Raw genomic sequence first — 21,186 nt, forward strand, 5'->3', positions numbered from 1 at the left:
ACAACATCCTGGAGCCTGAACGAGGAGCAGTACCTCCAATCGCCTTTATACAGGGGTTTGTGGGAGGAGCCACAGGAGCAGTCAGCGGGGGGGGGGGGGGGGGCGTGTCCAGACAGGTACATGTAGTTCACCACACTATGCACACGACCAATGCCTCTCATCATCTTATACACCTGCATGAATTTACTGCATGACTTTCTCCAGGCTGAATAAGACGATGAGCTCACCGTGGTTTTGACGTTCCCCAGGGCTCAGGACTAAGGTGGTTAAACTCGTTCCCTGCTTTTTTTTTTCAATGTTTTGGATCATTTTCACTCATTTCAAAGGACTGTGCCTCAGAGAGCTGGGTTGTTGCAATGTACCTCTAAAGTCTGACAGCAGACTGGCGAGTGAATCTTCGATAGAGCAGAGTCACAATCCAAAGAGTTACCAGCCTGAGTCAGGGCTTTGGGGCTCAGAGATGGGGTCTGGAGTGTACAAGGAGGAGGAAGAAGAGGAATCAGACCAGTAGGATGTGGCTACAAATGGAAGATCAGAAACATTTGGAAACGGGTTGATCGATAAAAAAAGATGGTTAATTTCTGCAACATACTGGTGGAAATTAACAGATCAGGCAGCAAATGTGGAGAGAAATAAATAGACGGTTAGGCCAACCCCTTTCGGCATGTCTAGACTGATAACTCCTCTGCTTAGTTGCTGCCCGAACTACAGAGTTCCTTCAGCATTTTGTGTGTGTGCGTCTCTGTATTTCCAGCAACAGCAGAATCTCTTGTGTTTTCAATCTGCATTTGTAAGTAGGTTCTGCTTTGGCATTTGACACGTGGAAAGGTTGCTGATATTAAGTGCATTGTTTATAGGAGCTGCTTTCTGCTTTGAAAGAGCTGCAGAGTTTTCTACACAAAAGAATATCTGAGGTATGAACATGGAATCAGTGCTTGCAGAAACTTTTAATGGGACCGTGATTACCCAGAATGCTCCGCGTTCCAATTTTCGCCGTCGCTGAAGCACCGATCGAATGCGCAGGCGTCAGGGATGCGGATTCTCCCGTTTTTCACGCATGCGCGCAGTACCCAAAGGCCTCGGTAAACCGGCTCCAGGTAAGAGAGGATTCGCGGTCTGGATTTTTTCAATAGCGAATTCGGGGCCATTGCTGTGACTTCCGGACACCGTGGCCCGTAATCCCGGGACCGTCCTGCTCTCGTCCCCCTCTCTCTCAGCCCCATGATCCCTACACGGGCCCCGGGGAGCTTCCGGCTGATGAGGGAATGGGAACCGATGGATCTTTCAGACAGAGCTGAGCTCCAGCTATCTGAATGCAAGGATTAGGAACTCGGAGAAAGGGAACAAAATCTTTTCCATCACCAGTTGAGAAAATCACCTTTGTTCTACCTCCAATCACAAACAAGAGAAAATGTGCAGAAATTGAAAATCCAAGCAAAACATACAAAATGCTGGAGGAACTCAGCAGGCCAGGCAGCATCTATGCAACACAGTACCAATGCCGAGTTCCTCCAGCATTTTGTGTGTGTCGCTTGTTCTACCTCCTCTTGTTCTAAACTTTTCTACCGGTGAGAACATGTTCTGACCCATTCTGTTTGGGTACATAATGATATCAAACACCTTTGCCCTGGGTAAGAAGTAGCTTTCACATCACAAATATGTCAGACTCCAATGAGCCAGAGTACTGCCCTTCCCTTTATATACATTGGCATTGCCAACAATGAGTTCAACACCGTCAGGTGGAGGGTTCAGGGGTAATATTTATGTACAATACAGCAACTGGTGTTACCTGTGTGTATTGTGGTGATGCAAAAGTTGCTGGAGAATTTGCAAGTGGGAAGAAATGGAGTGATATTTGGAAATTTGACTTTTTAAATCAACATTTAGTAAGCGAATCAGACATGGATGGTGTGCAAATGCTGGAGTGAGAAAATCCTTCATTATCCGCTACAGGCCTGCTACTGAGGTTATATGAGAGTGCAGATGAATTTGATCAAACCCAGAGGATATCAAAGTTCTTATTGACAGTATTTGCTAGCTGTTAAAATAAGTACCTATCTATTTAAAATACAGTGTGCACATGTTGTCGTCACTGGGTAAAAATTGCACAGCACAAGATTTTTTGGCACACTGGTCATTACAAATTAGAGGGGACATTGGTGGGAAGGTGGGGAGACCACCAGGGTCCCTGATGACCTCATCTACAAGATGTGCATCCAGCTGTAGTTTGTAGCCCTGCACATTAGGGAGCTGGAGCTGGAAATGGATGAATTCCAGATCATCTGGAAGTCAAAGGGGGTTTTAGATAAGACATGAAGAGAGGTGAGTTGCGCCTGATGCACCATCAATAACTCACGCCGAGACTTAGGAAGTGAGATATCAGCTTTTATTGACTGAAGAACAACACTACATCCTGGGGAAAATGAGGGAGAGCAGCAGGCCACAGTCGCCTTTATACAGGGGTCTGTGGGAGGAGCCACAGGGGTAGTCAGCAGGGTCTTGGGAGGAGCCACAGGAGCAGTCAGACAGGTATATCTAGTTCACCACATTCACCCCCCCCTTTGTTTAAAAAAATTCCCAAGCATATTTACAGGTTAAGTCGATCAGGTGGTCGAATCGTTCGCTGCGATCTACGTAGCTCCGGCTGCAATTGCACAGGAGCCGGAGGTGATGACGGCACAGGTGCCGGAGGTGGTGTGTGCTCCGAAGGCGGAGAGTGGGTTAATTCTGTCCCAACAGGAGGTGTCAGGGACCCCTCGCGTGTGAGCGAGGGCCCTGGAACAGACGCATACGGAGTCTGTGTGGGGCACGGTGCGTGCGGAGCCACCTCGGGTACAGGGTGCATAGTTACCGGGGACTGCTCGGGGTAGTGGTCTGCTGCCCCGGCGGGCGCCAGGTCGCGGACAGAGACCGTGTCCTCCCGCCCATCAGGCAAGACCACGTAGGCATACTGGGGATTAGCATGCAGGAGGTGAACCTTCTCGACCAGTGGTGAGTACTTATTACTCCTCGCATGTTTACGCAGCAGCACTGGCCCTGGGGACGTCAGCCAAACCGGCAGGGTGGTCCCAGTGACAGACTTCCTGGGAAAAGAGAATAAGCGTTCGTGAGGGGTGGCATTAGTGGACGTACACAACAGGGAGCGGATAGAGTGGAGTGCCTCAGGGAGGACCTCCTGCCATCGGGAGACCGGCAACCCTTGTGACTTAAGGGCTAAAAGTATGGCCTTCCACACTGTGGCATTCTCCCTCTCCACCTGGCCATTCCCCCGGGGATTATAACTCGTGGTGCGACTAGTAGCTATGCCCCTAGCAAGCAGGAACCGGCGCAACTCGTCACTCATAAAGGAGGACCCTCTATCACTGTGGACATAGCAGGGATATCCGAACAGTGTGAAGAGCTGGCGCAGGACTTTGATGACCGACGTGGTAGTAGTGTCGGGGCAGGGAACGGCAAAGGGGAATCGCGAGTACTCGTCAATAATACTGAGAAAGTAGACATTGCGGTCGGTGGAGGGAAGGGGGCCCTTAAAGTCAATACTCAGTCGCTCAAAAGGGCGGGTGGCCTTGACAAGCTGCGCAGTGTCAGGACGGTAGAAGTGCGGTTTGCACTCAGCGCAGATCTGGCAGTCCCTGGTCATCGTCCTGATGTCCTCCAGGGAGTACGGCAGGTTCCGGGCTTTAATGAAGTGATAAAACCGGGTGACCCCCGGGTGGCAAAGTTGGGCATGAAGGGCATACAGCTGGTCGAGCTGGGCACTAGCACACGGTCCCCGGGATAGGGCATCAGACGGTTCATTGAGCCTGCCAGGCCGGTACAGGATATCGTAAGTATAGGTGGAGAGTTCTATTCTCCATCGCAAAATTTTATCATTTTTGATTTTGCCCCGCTGTTGGCTGCTGAACATGAACGCAACCGAGCGCTGGTCAGTCAGCAAGGTGAACCTTCTGCCGGCGAGATAGTGCCTCCAGTGCCGAATAGCTTCCACTATGGCTTGAGCTTCTTTCTCCACCGTGGAGTGCCGAAGTTCAGAGCCTTGAAGGGTACGAGAAAAAAACGCCACTGGCCTGCCTTCTTGATTGAGGGTAGCAGCCAGCGCGACGTCAGAGGCGTCACTCTCTACTTGGAAGGGAATGGTCTCGTCTACCGCATGCATCGTTGCTTTGGCAATGTCCCCTTTAATGCAGCTGAAGGCCGCGCGGGCCTCGGCAGAGAGGGGAAAGGTGGTAGACTTGACCAGGGGGCGGGCCTTGTCTGCGTAATGGGGAACCCATTGGGCGTAATAGGAAAAAAAACCCAGGCACCGCCGGAGGGCCTTGAGAGTAGTGGGAAGAGGGAGTTCTAACAGGGGGCGCATACGGTCGGGGTCGGGGCCAATGACCCCGTTCTCCACGACATACCCAAGGATAGCGAGTCGCGTGGTTCTGAACACACACTTGTCCTTGTTATAAGTGAGGTTCAAAGCATCGGCCACCTGGAAAAAACGTTGGAGGTTGGCGTCATGGTCCGACCAGTCGCGACCACAGATGGTGATGTTATCTAGATAGGGAAATGTGGCCGTCAGTTTGTACTGGTCCACCATCCGGTCCATCTCCCTCTGGAAGACTGAGACCCCATTTGTGACACCAAATGGGACGCGCAGAAAGTGATAGAGCCTGCCACCCGCCTCGAAGGCGGTGTAGGGGCGGTCCTCTGGGCGGATGGGGAGCTGGTGATAAGCGGATTTCAGATCAATTGTCGAGTACACCTTGTACTGAGCTATCTGGTTGACCATATCCGCGATGCGGGGTAGGGGGTACGCGTCAAGCTGCGTGAATCTATTGATGGTCTGGCTGTAGTCCACAACCATCCTATTTTTCTGCCCAGTCCGAACAACGACCACCTGGGACCGCCATGGGCTTGTGCTTGGCTCAATGATCCCCTCCCTGAGCAGCCGCTGCACCTCTGAATGAATAAAGGCCCTGTCCCCCGCACTGTACCTCCTACTTTTAGTTGCCACAGGTTTACAGTCGGGGGTCAGGTTGGTGAACAGCGATGGGGGAGGGATCTTGAGGGTGGAGAGGTTGCAAATAGTGTCAGCAGCACAGCTATCGGCATGGTGCTGGGCGGGATGTGGGGTTCGGGGTGTATGTGCGTGTGGTAACGGAGTATATGGCGAAGTCCCACCAAACTGAGGATTCCTGACAGTGAGTGGTGGGAGGGGCCCGTCATATGCCATAGTCACACTTTCGAGATGGCTCTGGAAGTCCAGCCCCAATAGCACAGGTGCGCACAGCCGAGGCATGACCAGGAACGCAAAGTTCCGATATTCTGTGCCCTGCACCACCAATGTCGCTACACAACCCACCCGGATGTCTGTGGAATGCGACCCTGAAGCCAAGGTGATCTTCTGACGGACCGGCCGTGTCACGAGTCCGCAGCGTTTCACTGTGGCCGGGTCAATAAAACTCTCAGTGCTGCCCGTGTCAAACAGGCAGCGAGTCCTGTGCCCCTCCACCAGGATGTCCATCATCGACCTTGCGAGCTGGTGCGGGGCGCTTTGATCGAGGGTCACGGAAGCCAGCGTTGAACGGGGCGAGTCGGGGGCGGGGCCTGGTGACGCCGGCAAAGATGGCCGCTCACATCCGGGCATGCAAGATGGCGAGGCGGGGGCGGGGCCTGGTGACGCCGGCAAAGATGGCCGCTCACATCCGGGCATGCAAGAGGACGGCTCCCAGGTCGCACACGGGTAGGTAGGGGCGGGGCCAGGTGGCGCCGGCAAAGATGGTTGTCCACATCCGGTCATGCAAAATGGCGGCCCCCAGGTCTCAGACGCAGCGCTGCTCGACCCCGGGCGCGGTTTAGATTTACAGACCTTGGCGAAATGGCCCTTCTTCCCGCAGCTGGAACAAGTCGCTTCGCGCGCCGGACAGAGTTCCCGGGCATGTTTCCGAAGCCCACAAAAGTAACAGAGTTTCATACCTGGCGAATTCGTGGGGTTTGAGATACCGCGACTGGCTGCAGCGTTGGCGAATTCGCTCGGAACCGGGGAATGGCTCGGTTGGACTTCTTCAGCGTACAGTTGCGCAGCCTCTATCGAATCGGCCGACTCTATCGCGGAGCGTAAGGTAAGATCAGCTTTTTCCAGCAGCCGCTGGCGGATACACACTGACCGAACCCCAGTCACAAAAGCGTCTCGGACCAAGAGTTCCTTATGCTGTTCCGCTGTGAGCGCTTTGCAGTCACAGTCCCGCGCGAGTATCAGTAACTCCCGAAGAAATTCAGCAGTCGACTCCGTAGGCCGCTGTTTTCGCGTGGCCAAGCGGTGCCGTGCATAAACTGGATTTACTGGCCGCAGGTACTGTCTTCGGAGGGCGGCAAGCGCCTCCTCGTAGGTGGATATGTCCCTGATGAACGAATAAACTTTTGGAGCGACCCTCGAGAAGAGAAGTTTGAGCCGAACAGCCGAGTCGGTGGCACGAACCTCCTCTAAGTACGATTGGAAGCACACCAGCCAGTGGTCAAAGGCAAGAGCTGCTCCAGGGTCTCGGGGGTCCAAGTCTAGGCGTTCTGGGCGTAAAGCGGTTTCCATGTTGTAACTTTCAGTCAATAAAATTGATGCACCATCAATAACTCACGCCGAGACTTAGGAAGTGAGATATCGGCTTTTATTGACTGAAGAACAACACTACATCCTGGGGAAAATGAGGGAGAGCAGCAGGCCACAGTCGCCTTTATACAGGGGTCTGTGGGAGGAGCCACAGGGGTAGTCAGCAGGGTCTTGGGAGGAGCCACAGGAGCAGTCAGACAGGTATATCTAGTTCACCACAGCGCCCAAGGTGCAGGACACAGGAAACTGGTTGAGAGTTAGGAAGGTGAATGAGGTTAAATAGCCATCACAGAGAACTGTTCTGGCTATCCCAAACAACAACAGGTAGACCACTTTAGAAATGGTTAGGGGGGGGATTACCTCGCAGAGGAATGTCAAAGGGCTGATAAAGGATTTGTTTGTTAGGGAATTAAAACTAGCAGAGGTCTAATATCCTCGTGGTAAGGCTTGCTAGTGTTAGTGTGTGGTGGGGTGGGGGGGGGTGGGTTGTGTGATTAATCTAAAGTTGCAGGGGGATTGGAGTCAGAGTGCCAGAACAGATAGTGGAGAGGGTGTATTGATATGACTTATATCCTTCATATACATGAGGAGTAGAAATCTTTACATTACTTCTCCATCTAAATGTGCAATATGTAATATATAGTAATTATAGTAAGGACAGTCAATACAATTGTATCAGCATGAATGAATCAGTCTGATGAGCTGGTGGAAGGAGCTGACTTGGAGCCTGTTGAACCTGGTTTTTATGCTGTGGTACCATTTCTCAGATGGTGGCAGCTGGAACAGTTTGTGACCCCAGTGATCCTTTGGGCCTTTATGCACACCTGTCTCTGTAAATGTCTGAACAGTGGGAAATCCACATCCACAGATGCGCTGGGCTGTCCGTACCACTCTCTGCAGAGTCCTGCGATTGAGGGAAGTACAGTTCCCATACCAGGCAGTCAGGATGCTCTCAATTGTGCACCAGTAGAAAGTTCTTAGGATTTGGGACTCCATACCAAACCCTCTGAGGTGAAAGAGGCGCACAGCCACATACCACACGGCCAGTATGTACAGACCACATGAGACCCTCGGTGATGTTTATGCCAAGGAACTTAAAGCTGTTCACCCTCTCAACCCCAGATCGATTGATGTCAATAGGGGTTAGCCTGCCTCCATTCCTTCTGTCATCCACAACCAGTTCCCTTGTTTTTGTGACATTGAGGGAGAGGTTGCTTTCTTGACACCAGTCAGATGTTGTTGAGACCTCAGATAGAGTCAGCAATCAAATGGTTGAGCATGGTGTGATGAATGTGCTGAGCTGTGTATATCACAATGCAAGAAGCATCGTAGGAAAGCCAGATGAGCTCAGGGCAGGGAATTACGATATTGTAGCCATTATTGGGACTTGGATGCACGTAAGAGTCTGAGGGATTTAAAGTAACAAATGTGTGGAGAGATTGCAGACTGTGCCAAGAAACAAATGTTGATATGGTAAGCGATTTTAACTTTCCAAATATTGACTGCGTCTCCCATACTGTAAAAGGAATAGCTGGGGTAGAATTTGTTAAATGTGTCCTTATTCAGTCCATAGAATTCCTGAAGTAGAAGTGTGCAATATGCTATTAGGAAATGATCCAGGGTTAGTGACAGAAATTAGTGTATGGGAACACTTTGTATTTAGTGATCATAATGCCATGAGATTCTAAGTAAATATGGAAAAAGAGAGGTCTGGAACAGAGGCTGAGGTTCTAAATTGGAGACAGGACAATTTGGATGTTATCGGAAAGGATCTGAGATGTGTGGACTGGGACAGGATGTTTTCTGTCGAAGGAATACTTGGGAAATGGGCGTCCTTCAGCAGTGGAATTCTGAATCTGTGGAGTTTGTATGAGCTTGTCAAGTAAAAAGTTGAAAGCTAACTGGTGCAGGGAACACTGGTTTTCAGACAGACAGACATACTTTTTTGATCCCAAGGGAAATTGGGTTTCATTACAGTTGCAACAACCAAGTATAGTGAAGAAATATAGCAAAATAAAGCCATAAATAATTAAATAATAATAAATAAATTATGCCAAGTGAAAATAAGTCTAGGACCAGCCTATTTGCTCAGGGTGTCTGACACTCGGAGGGAGGAGTTGTAAAGTTTGATGGCCACTGGCAGGAATGACTTCCTATGACACTCTTGCGTTGCATCTCGGTGGAATGAGTCTCTGGCTGAATGTACTCCTCTGCCTAACCAGTACATTATGGAGTGGATGGGAGACATCGTCCAAGATGGCATGTAACTTGGACAACATCCTCCTTTCAGACTCCACTATCAGAGAGTCCAGTTCCACCCCCACAACATCACTGGCCTTATGAATGAGTTTGTTGATTCTGTTGGTGTCTGCTACCCTCAGCCTGCTCTCTCCACTTCTTCATCCAGTTCATTTATGAAAATCACAAAGAGTAAGGGTCCAAACAGATCCCTGAGGCACTCCACTGGTCACCGACCTCCATGCAGAATATGACCCGTCTACAACCATTCTTTTCCTTGTGTCATTCATTGAAACATCCAATCCTTTGGTATCTCCCCGTCACCAAGGATGATTTAATTATCTGCTCGGGACCCCGATAATTTCCGCACTTGCCTCCCGTAGTATCCAAGGGAGCACCTTGTCATGCCCTGGAGATTTACCCACCCACATCTGCCTCAGGATAACAAACATCTCTGCTTCTTTAATCTGTACAGGGTCCACGATTTTAATGCTGCTTTTCCACTCTCACATAGATCCTGTGTCCATCTCCTGAGTAATTGAGATGATGAGAGTATTTAAGACTTCCCCCATCTGCTTTGGTTCCAGAGGACCAACCTTGTGCCTTGCAATTCTTTTGCTCTTAATCTATCTCTAGAATCCCTGAAGATTATCCTTCATCTTTTCTGTGAGGGCAACCTCATTCATGCCTTCTTTTAGCAATCCTGATTTATTTCTTATGTCAAACAACACACACAAAATGCTGGTGGAACACAGTTGGCCAGGTGGCATCTATAGGGAGAAGCACTGTCGAAGTTTCGGGCCGAGACACTTGGTCAGGACTTTCTTATGTGTTCTCTTGCATTCCTTAAACTCTGTTAGAACCTACCTGGTATCCCTGTTAGTGCTTTACCAGGGTCTCAATATCTCTTGAAAATCAAGGTTCCCTACAGTTTCTATCTTTACCTTTTATTCTGACACATTGTACTTTCAAAATTTTGCTTTGAAGGCCTCCCATTTACCAAGCAAACCTTTGCCATAAAGCAGCCTGTCCCAGTCCACAGTTGCCGGATCCTAGTGTCATAATTCCAGGTGTTGATCCATTCCCTGAACACATCCGCCTTTCCTACGCTGCTCCTTGCATTGAGATATACAGGACTCAACATATTCTGTGCACCATGCTGAACTTTTTCATTCCTGACTTTGTCTGAGGTCTGGACAACATCTGTCTCCAAAACCCCTCCACTATCTGTTATGCTATTCAGGCGCCCATTTAGTTTAGTTTGCATCTTTAGTTTAACACCCACCCACGCCCACCTCCCACCATGCAGCTCTATCACCCCTTTGGCTTTCTTCTCCCAGATCAATAAAAAGGAGGTGCCTAACAGGTTCAGGCAAATAGGAACAAATGGGGTACTTATGAAGTACAGGAAATTCAAGTGAACACTTATGAAAGAAATAAAAGAAGGCATGAGGTTGCCCCAGCAGACAAGGTGAAGGAGAATCCTCAGGGATTCTGCAGATATGTTAAGAGCAAAAAAGATTCCAAGGGGAAAAAATTAATCCTGTGAAAGATCAGAATGGTAATACATATGAGGTAACAAAATAGATGAGGGAGATTATTTTTTTGCATCCATATTTACACAGGAGGTGGACACAGAGTCTATAGAAGTGAGGCAAAGCAGCATCAACTTCATGGACACTGTACACGTTACAGAGGTGGAGGTGTTTGTTGTCCTGAGGCAAATTAGCGTGGATAAATCCCCAGGGCTTGACAGGTTGTTCCCTGGGACCGTGGGGAAGACGTGTAGAAATTGTCGGGGCACAAGCACAGATATTTAAATTATCCTTAGTGACAGGTGAGGTACTGGAGGATTGGCAGACAGGCAGCATGGCTTTGTGCATAGTAGGTCATGTCTAACCAATCTTATAGAGTCTCTGGAGGAAGTTATCAGGAAAGTGGATGAAGGCAAGGCAGTGGATGTTGTCTACATGGACTTCAGCAAGGCACTTGACAATGTCTCATATGGGAGGTTGGTCAAGAAGGTTCAGTCACTCAGCATTCAAGATGAGATAGTAAATTGGACAAGACACTGTCTTTGGGAGAAGCCAGAGTGTGATAGCAGATGGTTGCCTCTCTGACCAGAGGCCTGTGACTAGTGGTTGCCACAGGGATCAGTGCTGGATCTGTTGTTGTTTGTCATCTATATCAGTAATCTGGATGTGAACATGGTTAGCTGGATCAGCAAATTTGTGGATGACACTAAGATTGGGTGTGTAGTGGACAGCGAGGAAGACTACCATGGCTTGCAGTGTGAACTGGACCAGCTGGAAAAATGGGTTCAGAAATGGAAAATGGAATTTAATGCAGACAAGTGTGAGGTGTTGCACTTTGGTAGGACCTACCAGTGTAGGTTTTACACAGTGACTGGTCGGGCATGGAGGAGTGTTGTAAAGGAATGGGATCTGGGAATACAAGTCAATATTTCACTGAAAGTGGTGTCACAGTTCAATAGGGATGGAAAGAAAGATTTTGGCACATTGGCCTTCATGAACCAAAGTGGTGAGTACAGGATATGGATGATATGTTGACTTTGTACAAGACATTGGTGAGGCCTAATTTGGAGTATTGTGTGCAATTTTGGTCACCAACCTACAGGAAAAATTTAAAAGAGGTTGAAAGAGTTCAGAGAAAATTCAGAACGATGTTGCCAGGTCTAGAGGACTTGGGTTTTACAATTGAACAGGTCAGGACGTTATTCCTTGGAACACAGAAGAGTGAGGGGAGATTTGATGGAGGTATACCAAAATTATGAGGGGTATAGATAGGGTAAATGCAAGCTGGCTTTTACCACTGAGATGGGGTGGGACTACAACCAGAGGCCATGTGTTAAGGGTGAAAGGTGAAATGTTAAGGGGAACACGAGGGGAAACTTCTTCACGCAATGGTTCATCCGTGTGTGGAATGAGCAGACAGCCCAACTGGTGCGTGCAAGCTCAATTTCAACATTTAAGAGGTTTGGATGGCAGGTGTATGGGAGTGGGCAGTTTAGACAGTTCAACACAAATCAGATGGGCCAAAAGGTCTGTTTCTGTGTTGTATTTCTCTTTGACTGTGACAAGAACCTGAAATAATACTAATACTTGCTCTAACTCCTTCTAGCAGCTGTGCAGACCAACCATACATCTGAGTAGGAGATATTTACATGGCGTTAAAACTGTGGCTCTTTAAATTAACAGTACATAAAAGAAAATCCCAGCTGCACGGCAACAAAGGCTATTTGCGTGAGAGTATTTCAGTTACTGTGGGGCCAGGCACCCATGCAGCTCAGTGGGAACAGGGAATAATACCAATGGAGAGAGTCAAACTGAGCCAGGGCACAGATTGGAGATGGCAGAATTGCCCCATTCTTGTAGAGACAGGAAGAGCATCAGAGACTTTGATGGTCATTCCAGATACCAGCACTGTGCACAGTCAGGAGATGATTTCTCTCTCCAACTTGGGTTGACCCTCATTGTAACAGTGTGATTATCAGATCACACCTTGGCAACTCAAGTGATCTCATCTGAAATGTTGTCTTTCCCCCACTGATGGATTTTGTAAATCTTTTTACAGGTTAAATATGACAAGGAAATTGTCTATGGAAATTTAAACAAAACACACCAGTTTTGCTGTCTCTGTCCAGATATTTAAGAAGTGGAGCAAGGGATTCACTCGATCATCCTTCCTGCTCAGACTGTGGGGAGGGATTCACTCAGTCATCTGAACGACTGGCACACCTGTTATTTTACAAGGGGAGAGGCCATTCACCTGCGCAGACAATGGGAATGGATTCAGTTGGTCATCTCAAATGAAGGTACATCAGCAAGTTCACACTGGGCAAGGCCATTCACCTGTTCTGTGGGTGAGAAGGAATTCAGTTGGTTTTCCCACCTGTGGACACACCAGTCAGTTCACACTGGGCAGACGCTGGACATCTGCTGAATTTGTGGGGAAGGATTCTCTCGGTCATCTAACCTAATGGCTCACCAGCGAGTTCACACCGGGGAGCGGCCGTTCACCTGCTCGGACTGTGGGAAGGGATTCACTGAATCATCTAAATTGAAGGTACATCAACGAGTTCATACTGGGGAGAGGCCATTCACCTGCTCAGACTGTGGGAAGGGATTCACTCGGTCATCTCACCTACTGCTACATCAGTTAGTTCACACTGCAGAGAGGGATTTCACCTGCTCAGATTGTGGGAAGAGATTCACTCACTCTTCCACCCTACAGAGACACCAGTCAGTTCACACCAGGGAGAGGCCGTTCACCTGCTCAGTCTGTGGGAAGAGATTCACTCAGTCATCCCACCTACAGAGACACCAGCAAGTTCACACTGGGGAGAAGCCTTTCACCTGCTCAAACTGTGGGAAGAGATTCACACAGTCATCCACCCTACAGAGACACCAGTCAGTTCACACTGGGGAGTGGCGGTTCACCTGCTCAGAATGTGGGAAGGGATTCACACAGTTATCCAAACTACTGGCACACCAGTCAGTTCACAGTGGGGAGTGGCCATTCACCTGCTCAGACTGTGGGAAGGGATTCACTCGGTCATCTGATCTGCTGACACATGAGCGAGTTCACACCGGGGAGAGGCCATTCACCTGCTGTGAATGTGGGAAGGGATTTGCTCGGTCATCTGATCTGCAGATACACCAGCGAGTTCACACTGGGGAGAGGCCATTTACCTGCTCAGTCTGTGGGAAGGGATTCCATCAATCTTCCAACCTCCATAGACACCAGCAATTTCACACTGGGGTGAAGCAGTTCACCTGCTCAGTCTGTGGGAAGGGATTCAGTCGGTCATCCTCCCTATTGGCACACCAGTCAGTTCACACTGGGGTGTGGCCATTCACCTGCTCAGAATGTGGGAAGGGATTCACTCAGTCATCCAACCTACAGAGACACCAGTCAGTTCACACTGGGGAGAAGCCGTTCACGTGCTGTGAATGTGGGAAGGGATTTGCTCGGTTATCTGATCTACAGATACACCAGCGAGTTCACACTGGGGAGAGACCATTCACCTGCTCAATCTGTGGGAAGGGATTCCATCAATCATCCAACCTTCATAGACACCAGCGAGTTCACACTGGGGTGAAGCCGTTCACTTGCTCAGACTGTGGAAAGGGATTCACTCGGTCATCCTCACTATTGGCACACCAGCAAGTTCACACTGGGGAGAGGCCGTTCACCTGCTGTGAATGTGGGAAGGGATTCACTCGGTCATCTCATCTGCTGGCACACCAGCGAGTTCACAGTGGGTAGAGACCGTTCACCTGCTCAGAACGTGGGAAGGGATTCACTCAGTCATCCAATCTACAAAGACACCAGCAAGTTCACTTTGGGTAAAGGCCGATCTCCTGCTGAGACATTGGGAAGAGTTTTTCTCAGCCATCTCCATCAAATGTGCATCATTGGGTTCACACTGGGGAGAGGCTGTTTACCTGCTGTGAATGTGGGAAGACATTCACTCAATCATCCCACCTACAGAGTCACCAGAGAGTTCACACTGGGGAGAGGCCACTCACCTGCTGTGAATGTGGGAAGGGATTCACTCAGTTATCTAACCTTGTGACACACTACCGGGTTCACACTGGGGAGAAAGTTTCAATAAGCTGCATGCTGGAGATTTGTCCATCACCGTTGCTGAATGCAATTTCGAGAGTTACTGTCGGTGCTGAACTCTACAATTATTGCTGCTGCTCACCACACCCAGTTCTGCACCCTGGTCACTGGGCATGGGAGGAGTTTCTTCTGCTGTACATTCACCTTTAATGGGACTGGATCTGTGACAAATAAATCAGTTCTATTTTAAACTCTGTCTCTGGTACTTAGTGCATTTATATCACACCTAGTGTACAGTAGAGAGTCAACTCAGCCCAGCTGGAACCTGCCAGTGATTCAGTCCCATGACAGTCTATTTCAATCCTCCCCTTTTGTTCATCTCTCACTCTCCCTCTGGTGATGGGTTCCAAACAGTCACCACTCTGTGGGTGACGAGGTTTCCCTTGAATTTTCTGCAGACTGAAGAAGTCGAGCTGATTGCAGTTCTGTCTGAAATGTTCTTCGCCCCTCAAATCTCTGGGCTGAGGAAGAATACCATTGGTAGTTAACCTCCTTATTCATGACTAATTTCCACATGATGGGTCATTTTCCCTGCTTCTAAAGGGTTGTTAGAGAACATCACTGTCCTCTAAAGACTGAAGGCAGAATGGGAAACCAGCAGTTGGATGTTCAACGGAGTAGGGTCAGACACCAGAGGTGGGTCTGCACAGGGCAGAGTTTGGGGCTCTTGGACGATGGTCGGGGTAAATGTATGATGAGGCGAAGGGTATCAGCAGTGGGGCATGGCAACAAATGTCAGAGTAACAACATTTGGAAGCTGATTGACAGAGACAATCAGTTGATTGTCTGACTGATGAAAGAAACAATGCCTGTGGTGAGGTTCTCCACAGGTTGAGGAACATGCGTGTGTTGGGAATGGTTTTGTCTGTTGAGGGAGTTGTTCCTGCTTGTTATCCTGCAATATGATATCCGGATGGTTATTATGGACTGTCCTATTTGAAATAATGTATTGATTATCATATAATTTGTAAGATCTTGACTCTAAAACTGGGTCAGGCTTGAATTTATGGTGCCTTTATTCAGTTATGGAGGGCATTCATGAGTTTTTTATTTTTAAACAATGTTTTGTTGAATGATATTTGCCACTTGATTGTAACTTTGTAAGTAACCAGATTGAGTTAAACTGCTGTAGGATCCTGGAATGTGTTGGATTGTGTCGGGTTTCTCTTGGCATTTTCTGCACTTACTGCCTTGTTTGTTTGTATTTCATGTATTTTTTTGTTTTTTTCCCCTTTTGTTGAACACCTTGTCCTGTATTTCTGAAAGGAACCCCTCTGTTTCTGGGACGAGGTCTCCAACACTCAGTCAGGTGCATGGTGCTTCCTTGTCACCATCTCATTTGCTCAGATTGTTGGGATGTCTCCCATGGAGGGTCATACTCATTCCACTGGTTAATGTTTTCTTCCAGAGTGGTGATTTATTTTTCTGATTTGGCCTCTCATTTAAGTTTTCTGGTCTGTATTTCAAATCAGATTTGCATATACACACATGGTGTGCTGAATCCTGTTCATTTTTGATGAAAATATATGTTTAGAAGTTTTATCTGACTGTTGTCTGATTTTTTTCATGTCTGTTGTTCCTCTTCCTCCTTGTATCCAAGGTAGTGTTAATCTAAATGTGTCACTCCTGATGAAGGGTTTCAGCCCGAAACATCGTCACTACCTCCTCCCATAGATGCTGTCTGGCCTGCTGAGTTCTGCCAGCATTTTGTGTTTTTATTTATTTCCAGCATCTGCAGATTCACCCGTATCTGAGTGTGAATAGACTTTTCTAAAGTTCTTATTTATCTTTGTAAATTCTACTGATTGAAATGGGACCAAGATATTTTTATTAAAAAATGTCAATGTCGGTATTGATGAAAGTGTTTATTGCCTTTGTTGTATTTGTTAACTATTGAGCTCTGTTTGGCAGAATTTTTAAGTCTTGAACTACATTCTGTCAAAAGCTTTCCCTATTTCGCACTACTTTCTATTGTCTTTGCTTGTTGGTATTCCAGATATTTGGGTATCAAGAGTCTCGATAAAGGGTCTTGGCCCGAAATGTCGATTCCCATCCATAGATGTTGCCTGACATGCTGAGCTCCTCCAGCACTTTGTGTGTAGTTCTCTAGATTTCCAGCATCTGCGGGTCCTCTTGTTTCACAGATAATTATATGTTTCTTGAAAGAACAAGCTGGTAGTGGCTGTGTTGGTAAAATATTAAATAAAATCATTAGAAAGAGGTGGCATAGTGTTGGCAGGTGTAGAATCTGTGGGTAGAATAAAGGAACTGCAAATGTAAAAAAAAGTCCCTAATGGGAATTGTATAGAGACCTCCGAACAGTAGCAAGTATGTGGTCCACAAATTACAATGGGAGATAGAAAATGCGTGCCAAAAGGGCAATGATACAATAGTCATGGGGGACTGTCATCCAGCTGATTAGGAAAATTAGGATGGTGTTGGTTTCAAGAGGAGGAATTCCTAGAGTGCCCACAGGATGCTTTTTAGAGCAGCTCGTGGTTGAGCCTACTTGGGGATCAGCTATTCTGGATTGGGTGTTGTAATGATCTGGAAATTCTCAGGGCACTTAAGTTCAAAGAACACTTAGGGGCAAGTGATCTTAATGTGATCAAATTTCCCCTGACATAAGAGAAGGAGAAGTTAAAGTCAGATGTGGTATTCAGAGAATTAGAGAGGCTTGAGAGAAAAAATGGTCAACATTGATTTGAGAAGAACGCAGGCAAGGATGAAAACAGAGCAGCAACGGCTGGAATTTCTGGAAGTAATTCGGAAGGCACAGGATATACACAGTGGCATGCTGAAGTTTGGGCACCCCTGGTCAAAGTTTCTGTTACTGTGAATAGTTAAGTGAGTAAAAGATGACCTGATTTCCAGAAGACATAAAGTTAAAGATGACACATCTCTTTAATGGTTTAAGCAAGATTGCTTTTCTTATTTCCATCTTTTACAGTTTCAAAATAACAAAAAAAGGAAAAGGGCCAGAAGCAAATGTTTGGGAACCCTCATGGTCAGTACTTAGTAACACCCACTTTAGCGAGTTTTATAGCGTGTAAGTGCTTTCTGTAGCCAGCTAAGTGTCTTTCAATTCGTTTGTGTGAATTTCTGGGTTCAGTTATTAGCAGCAAAACACTGACAGCAGAAATTACAGATCAAAATATTATAAGAGTCACAGAGCCCAGCAGTACCAAAACAGGCCCTTCGGCCCTTCTAGTCAATGCTGACCTGTTTTTTGTTGTTAATGCCTGGTTCCAACTATCTGCCCCAGAGCCTACATACACCTCCCATCCATGTCCTCACTCAAATTTCTCTTTCGTGTCTAAATCGAACCCACATCCAACACTTCCACTGGCAGCTCATTCCACTCTGACCAAACTGTGAGTGAAGAATTCCCCTTCAGGTTCCCCGAAAATAATTCACTTTCACCCTGAACTGATGTCCAATGTCAGGGTGAGAGGGCAGACAGTAAGGGCAGGGGTTGGTCAAGTGCGGAGAGGGAAACAGAGCGGAGAATTTATACTTAATATCTTCCAGAAAAACTAATTGTTTGAACTTACTGGCTGTAACCCTACTATCCATGTCCTGTACGTTCTCAACCTAATTTTTGATCTAGATGACAAGTAGCAATGTTCAAAGTTCAAATTACATTTTATTATCAGTGTACACATTTGTCACCACATACGACCCTGAGACTTTTTTTCCTACAGGAACACTTGGCAAATCTATAGAATAGTAACAGGATGACACAATGAAAGATCAAGTAGAGCATAGAATTCAACAAACTGTGCAAATGCCAATATATTTAAATATCAATGAATAATGAGAGCAACGGGGTGTAACCCTGGGGAACCTCACTAGGCCCGGGCCTTGAGTCAAATAAACAGCCTCCCACCATCACTCTCTGCTTCCTACCATCAAGACAACTGTGCATTCAGTGAGCCAGATCTCCCTGGATCCCGTGTGATCTAACTTTCCACAGCAACTTCCCATGCTGAACCTTAGCAGAGGCCTCATTGATGCCCATATCGGCCTCGATCCTGGGACAGAGGTGTCACAGATCAGAGGGCACAGATTTAAGCAGAGGATGAAGAGGTTTAGAGGGATCTGAGGAAGAGATTTTTCACTCAGAGGGTAGTTGAAATCTGGAACACACTGCCCGAGGTGGTGGTGGAGGCAGGTCCCTTCACAACATTTACAAAGTGGATGAGCATTGAAACTGCTGAGATACAGTCGGGTATGAACCAAGTGCTGATCAATGGGACCAGTGTAGACAGTGAGTGGATGGTCAGAACAGGTATGGCCGGCCAAAAGCCTGTTTCCGTACTGTGTGACCCTCTACTCTGGACACACTAAATTAACGATGGTGGCACCACAAGGGATTGATCTCAAAACTCCACACCCCTGTCCAACCTGAAATAAACCAGACTGCACCCCTTTGTCGCCACTGCAAGTATCTGTTTCTCTCAAGGTAACATAGATTGGTCACTTCTGCTGAACAACTGGCAATTGATGAAGTTCCTGTGTCTTCTTCCATTAATATTGCTTCCTCACAGCAAAACTAACCCTCTCACTGTGACAGAATCAGTGACGAAATCTGCCCCCAAACACTGTGCTTTCATCCCTGCACATTGTAACTTGAACCATCTCACGGAGGGTCTGATGGAGACACAACGCCTGCCCCTGCTTCTGACATTTTAAATACCCTCAGAATGGTTTACTGATTCAGTCTGAAGGTGATGGTACATTCAGCTCATCATCAGACCTGACAAACCATGTCTTCCCACAGCTGGTCCCACCTGTTGGTGTGTCCTCTTTCCTCCACCTCCGGGGAAGCTGCATCTCCACACAAACTCCTCACTTGAGTCGACAGTCTGTACCCGTGCCACAGGAAATCACATCACTGTCACTATTCCAGCTGCCACCATCCAGGAAGTGGTACCGCAACATAAAAGGCCGGACCGACAGGCTCTGGGACAGCTTCTTCACCAGGACATCAGACTGATGAACACATGCTGATTTGAGTGTACTCTATATTACATTGTCGGTTTTATTTATTATAAACTATTATAAATTACTATGATTGCACGTTGCACATTTGGATGGAGACATAACGTAAAGATTTTTACTCTTCATGGATGTAAGAAATAAAGTCAATTCAATTCAATTCCTGATTCTGTGTCTGACCTACTCGCCTCTGGGTATCCTCCGTCAACAAGCTTCTTCCTCAGGCACCACCTGTGAGATTACACACAAAAAACAATCAAAACGATCTATGAGACAGCTCCTGTACCCCTCCACCCCTGAACATGTTTAAACTCTCTCCTCAGCCCCTTCCCTATTACCTTTCCCATTCAGACTCCCGATGTGCCAGCAGATCTCATAGGAGGCTGTACAAACCGGTGACCTTCTCTGATGTACAATTCAGTGACCTCGTTCCCCATCTGCACTCGCAGCCCATGACGGCTGTCCTAGATTCTGGGGCTCTGTAACACACAATTTTGTAACACGTAATCTTGTTAGCAGCGAGATTGGACAGTCATTAAAATGATTGTTGTTTCCTGAAAGGACACGCGAGCTAAGCTGTTTGATCCAATTCACCAGATCCCCCCTTGTTTACAGCTTAATTCGTCTCGGGACCCGGACCCGGACCCACACTCCATTCATAATCTCTACCCACACACAGACAGAGCCGTCCCTTCACCCCAAACCCCTCGGAGAACCACAAGGGACTGATCCCACAGCCGGGGCTCGGTCGCAAAGTTAAAACCGGGGCTGAGGAGAGCCTGGAGCCTCCAGTCGAGACAAAACCGCGCTGCCCACTCAGTCAACAACTGGACACAGGACTTTACGTCACACAGCACCGGATTCAGTGCTGAAACCCCAATTTAATTTTGTTGTTCCACATCGTACGAAACGAAAGGTGTTTTAAAATTTAAGCGCTCCCCCTGACGTGACGTCACACAGGAGCCCCCACGCGCCTGACGTCACCCACGGTCTCCTCATACCTGCATCTGCTGTCACGAGCACGGTGCCTGACGTCACACACACGCTGCTGTGCTCGAGCTTTTTCGGTTTAACGGCTGAGCAATTAAGCACGAGCCAACGCCCCCCTCCCCGAACAGTCAACAGAGGAATTGAATTGATTGCAGAGCTGCGCTATTCCCATTGGTGCGAAGTGATGTCAATCACTGGTTACACCCAGTAGTGAAGGCGGACCAGCCCAGCGGGCGTTGAGCCGTCTCCGGCTGCAGCTGGAACTGCACGTTAAAGCGGAACGAATTTCAAAGAAAATGTCCCGCTTTTTGATTTATATCTATTTCCATCCGAGGAAAGTTGGGGGCGTTTCTGAAGCGTCTCCGACAGCCGGAGTCTGAGGAGGTAGTAGGAGACCACACGATCCATCGCTCGATGCCGCTTCTCCGTGGAGGGATCACGACATAAAAAGTGAGGAGAGGCGGGATTTTATTGAAAGGATGAAAATGGTGTGGGAGGGGGCGGACAGGATGTTTGTACCGGTGGGGACAGGAGGGGCTCATCTGTGGTAACGAACAGAGGGATTCACCACATTGGGGGGTAAACACCGGCAAACGTGTTGCCCTGCAAGAGGGCCAATGGCCTGGGCAAAGTGACAATTATTTGTCTTTGTTGAGACTGTACCTGGAATATGGTGTAAAATCCCGCTCCCCATACTAACACAGGTTATACAGACCAAA

General features: G+C 47.8%; 1 protein-coding gene and 2 long non-coding RNA genes across 3 annotated transcripts; 2 read left to right on the forward strand and 1 right to left on the reverse strand.

The window, feature by feature from the left end:
• The first annotated feature begins 973 nt into the window (after window positions 1–973).
• Window positions 974–19,379, forward strand: LOC140721975 (uncharacterized). The gene is made up of 3 exons (XR_012097515.1): window positions 974–1,097; window positions 12,422–12,913; window positions 19,260–19,379. It is a non-coding gene; the product is annotated as an uncharacterized lncRNA (long non-coding RNA).
• Window positions 12,920–16,328, forward strand: LOC140721980 (uncharacterized; the record flags this gene model as incomplete). The annotated part of the gene is made up of 1 exon (XM_073036803.1): window positions 12,920–16,328. A coding segment is annotated over one exon (1,197 nt), but the record flags the coding sequence as incomplete, so codon positions are not given.
• A 198-nt stretch (window positions 19,380–19,577) lies between the features above and the next one.
• LOC140721979 (uncharacterized) lies at window positions 19,578–20,584 on the reverse strand. The gene is made up of 3 exons (XR_012097519.1): window positions 20,479–20,584; window positions 19,816–19,956; window positions 19,578–19,708 (listed from the first exon to the last, which is right to left on the reverse strand). It is a non-coding gene; the product is annotated as an uncharacterized lncRNA (long non-coding RNA).
• Window positions 20,585–21,186: the final 602 nt, after the last annotated feature.

This window comes from Hemitrygon akajei, unplaced genomic scaffold (genome assembly GCF_048418815.1).
Source record: "Hemitrygon akajei unplaced genomic scaffold, sHemAka1.3 Scf000066, whole genome shotgun sequence".
Taxonomy (NCBI): domain Eukaryota; kingdom Metazoa; phylum Chordata; class Chondrichthyes; order Myliobatiformes; family Dasyatidae; genus Hemitrygon; species Hemitrygon akajei.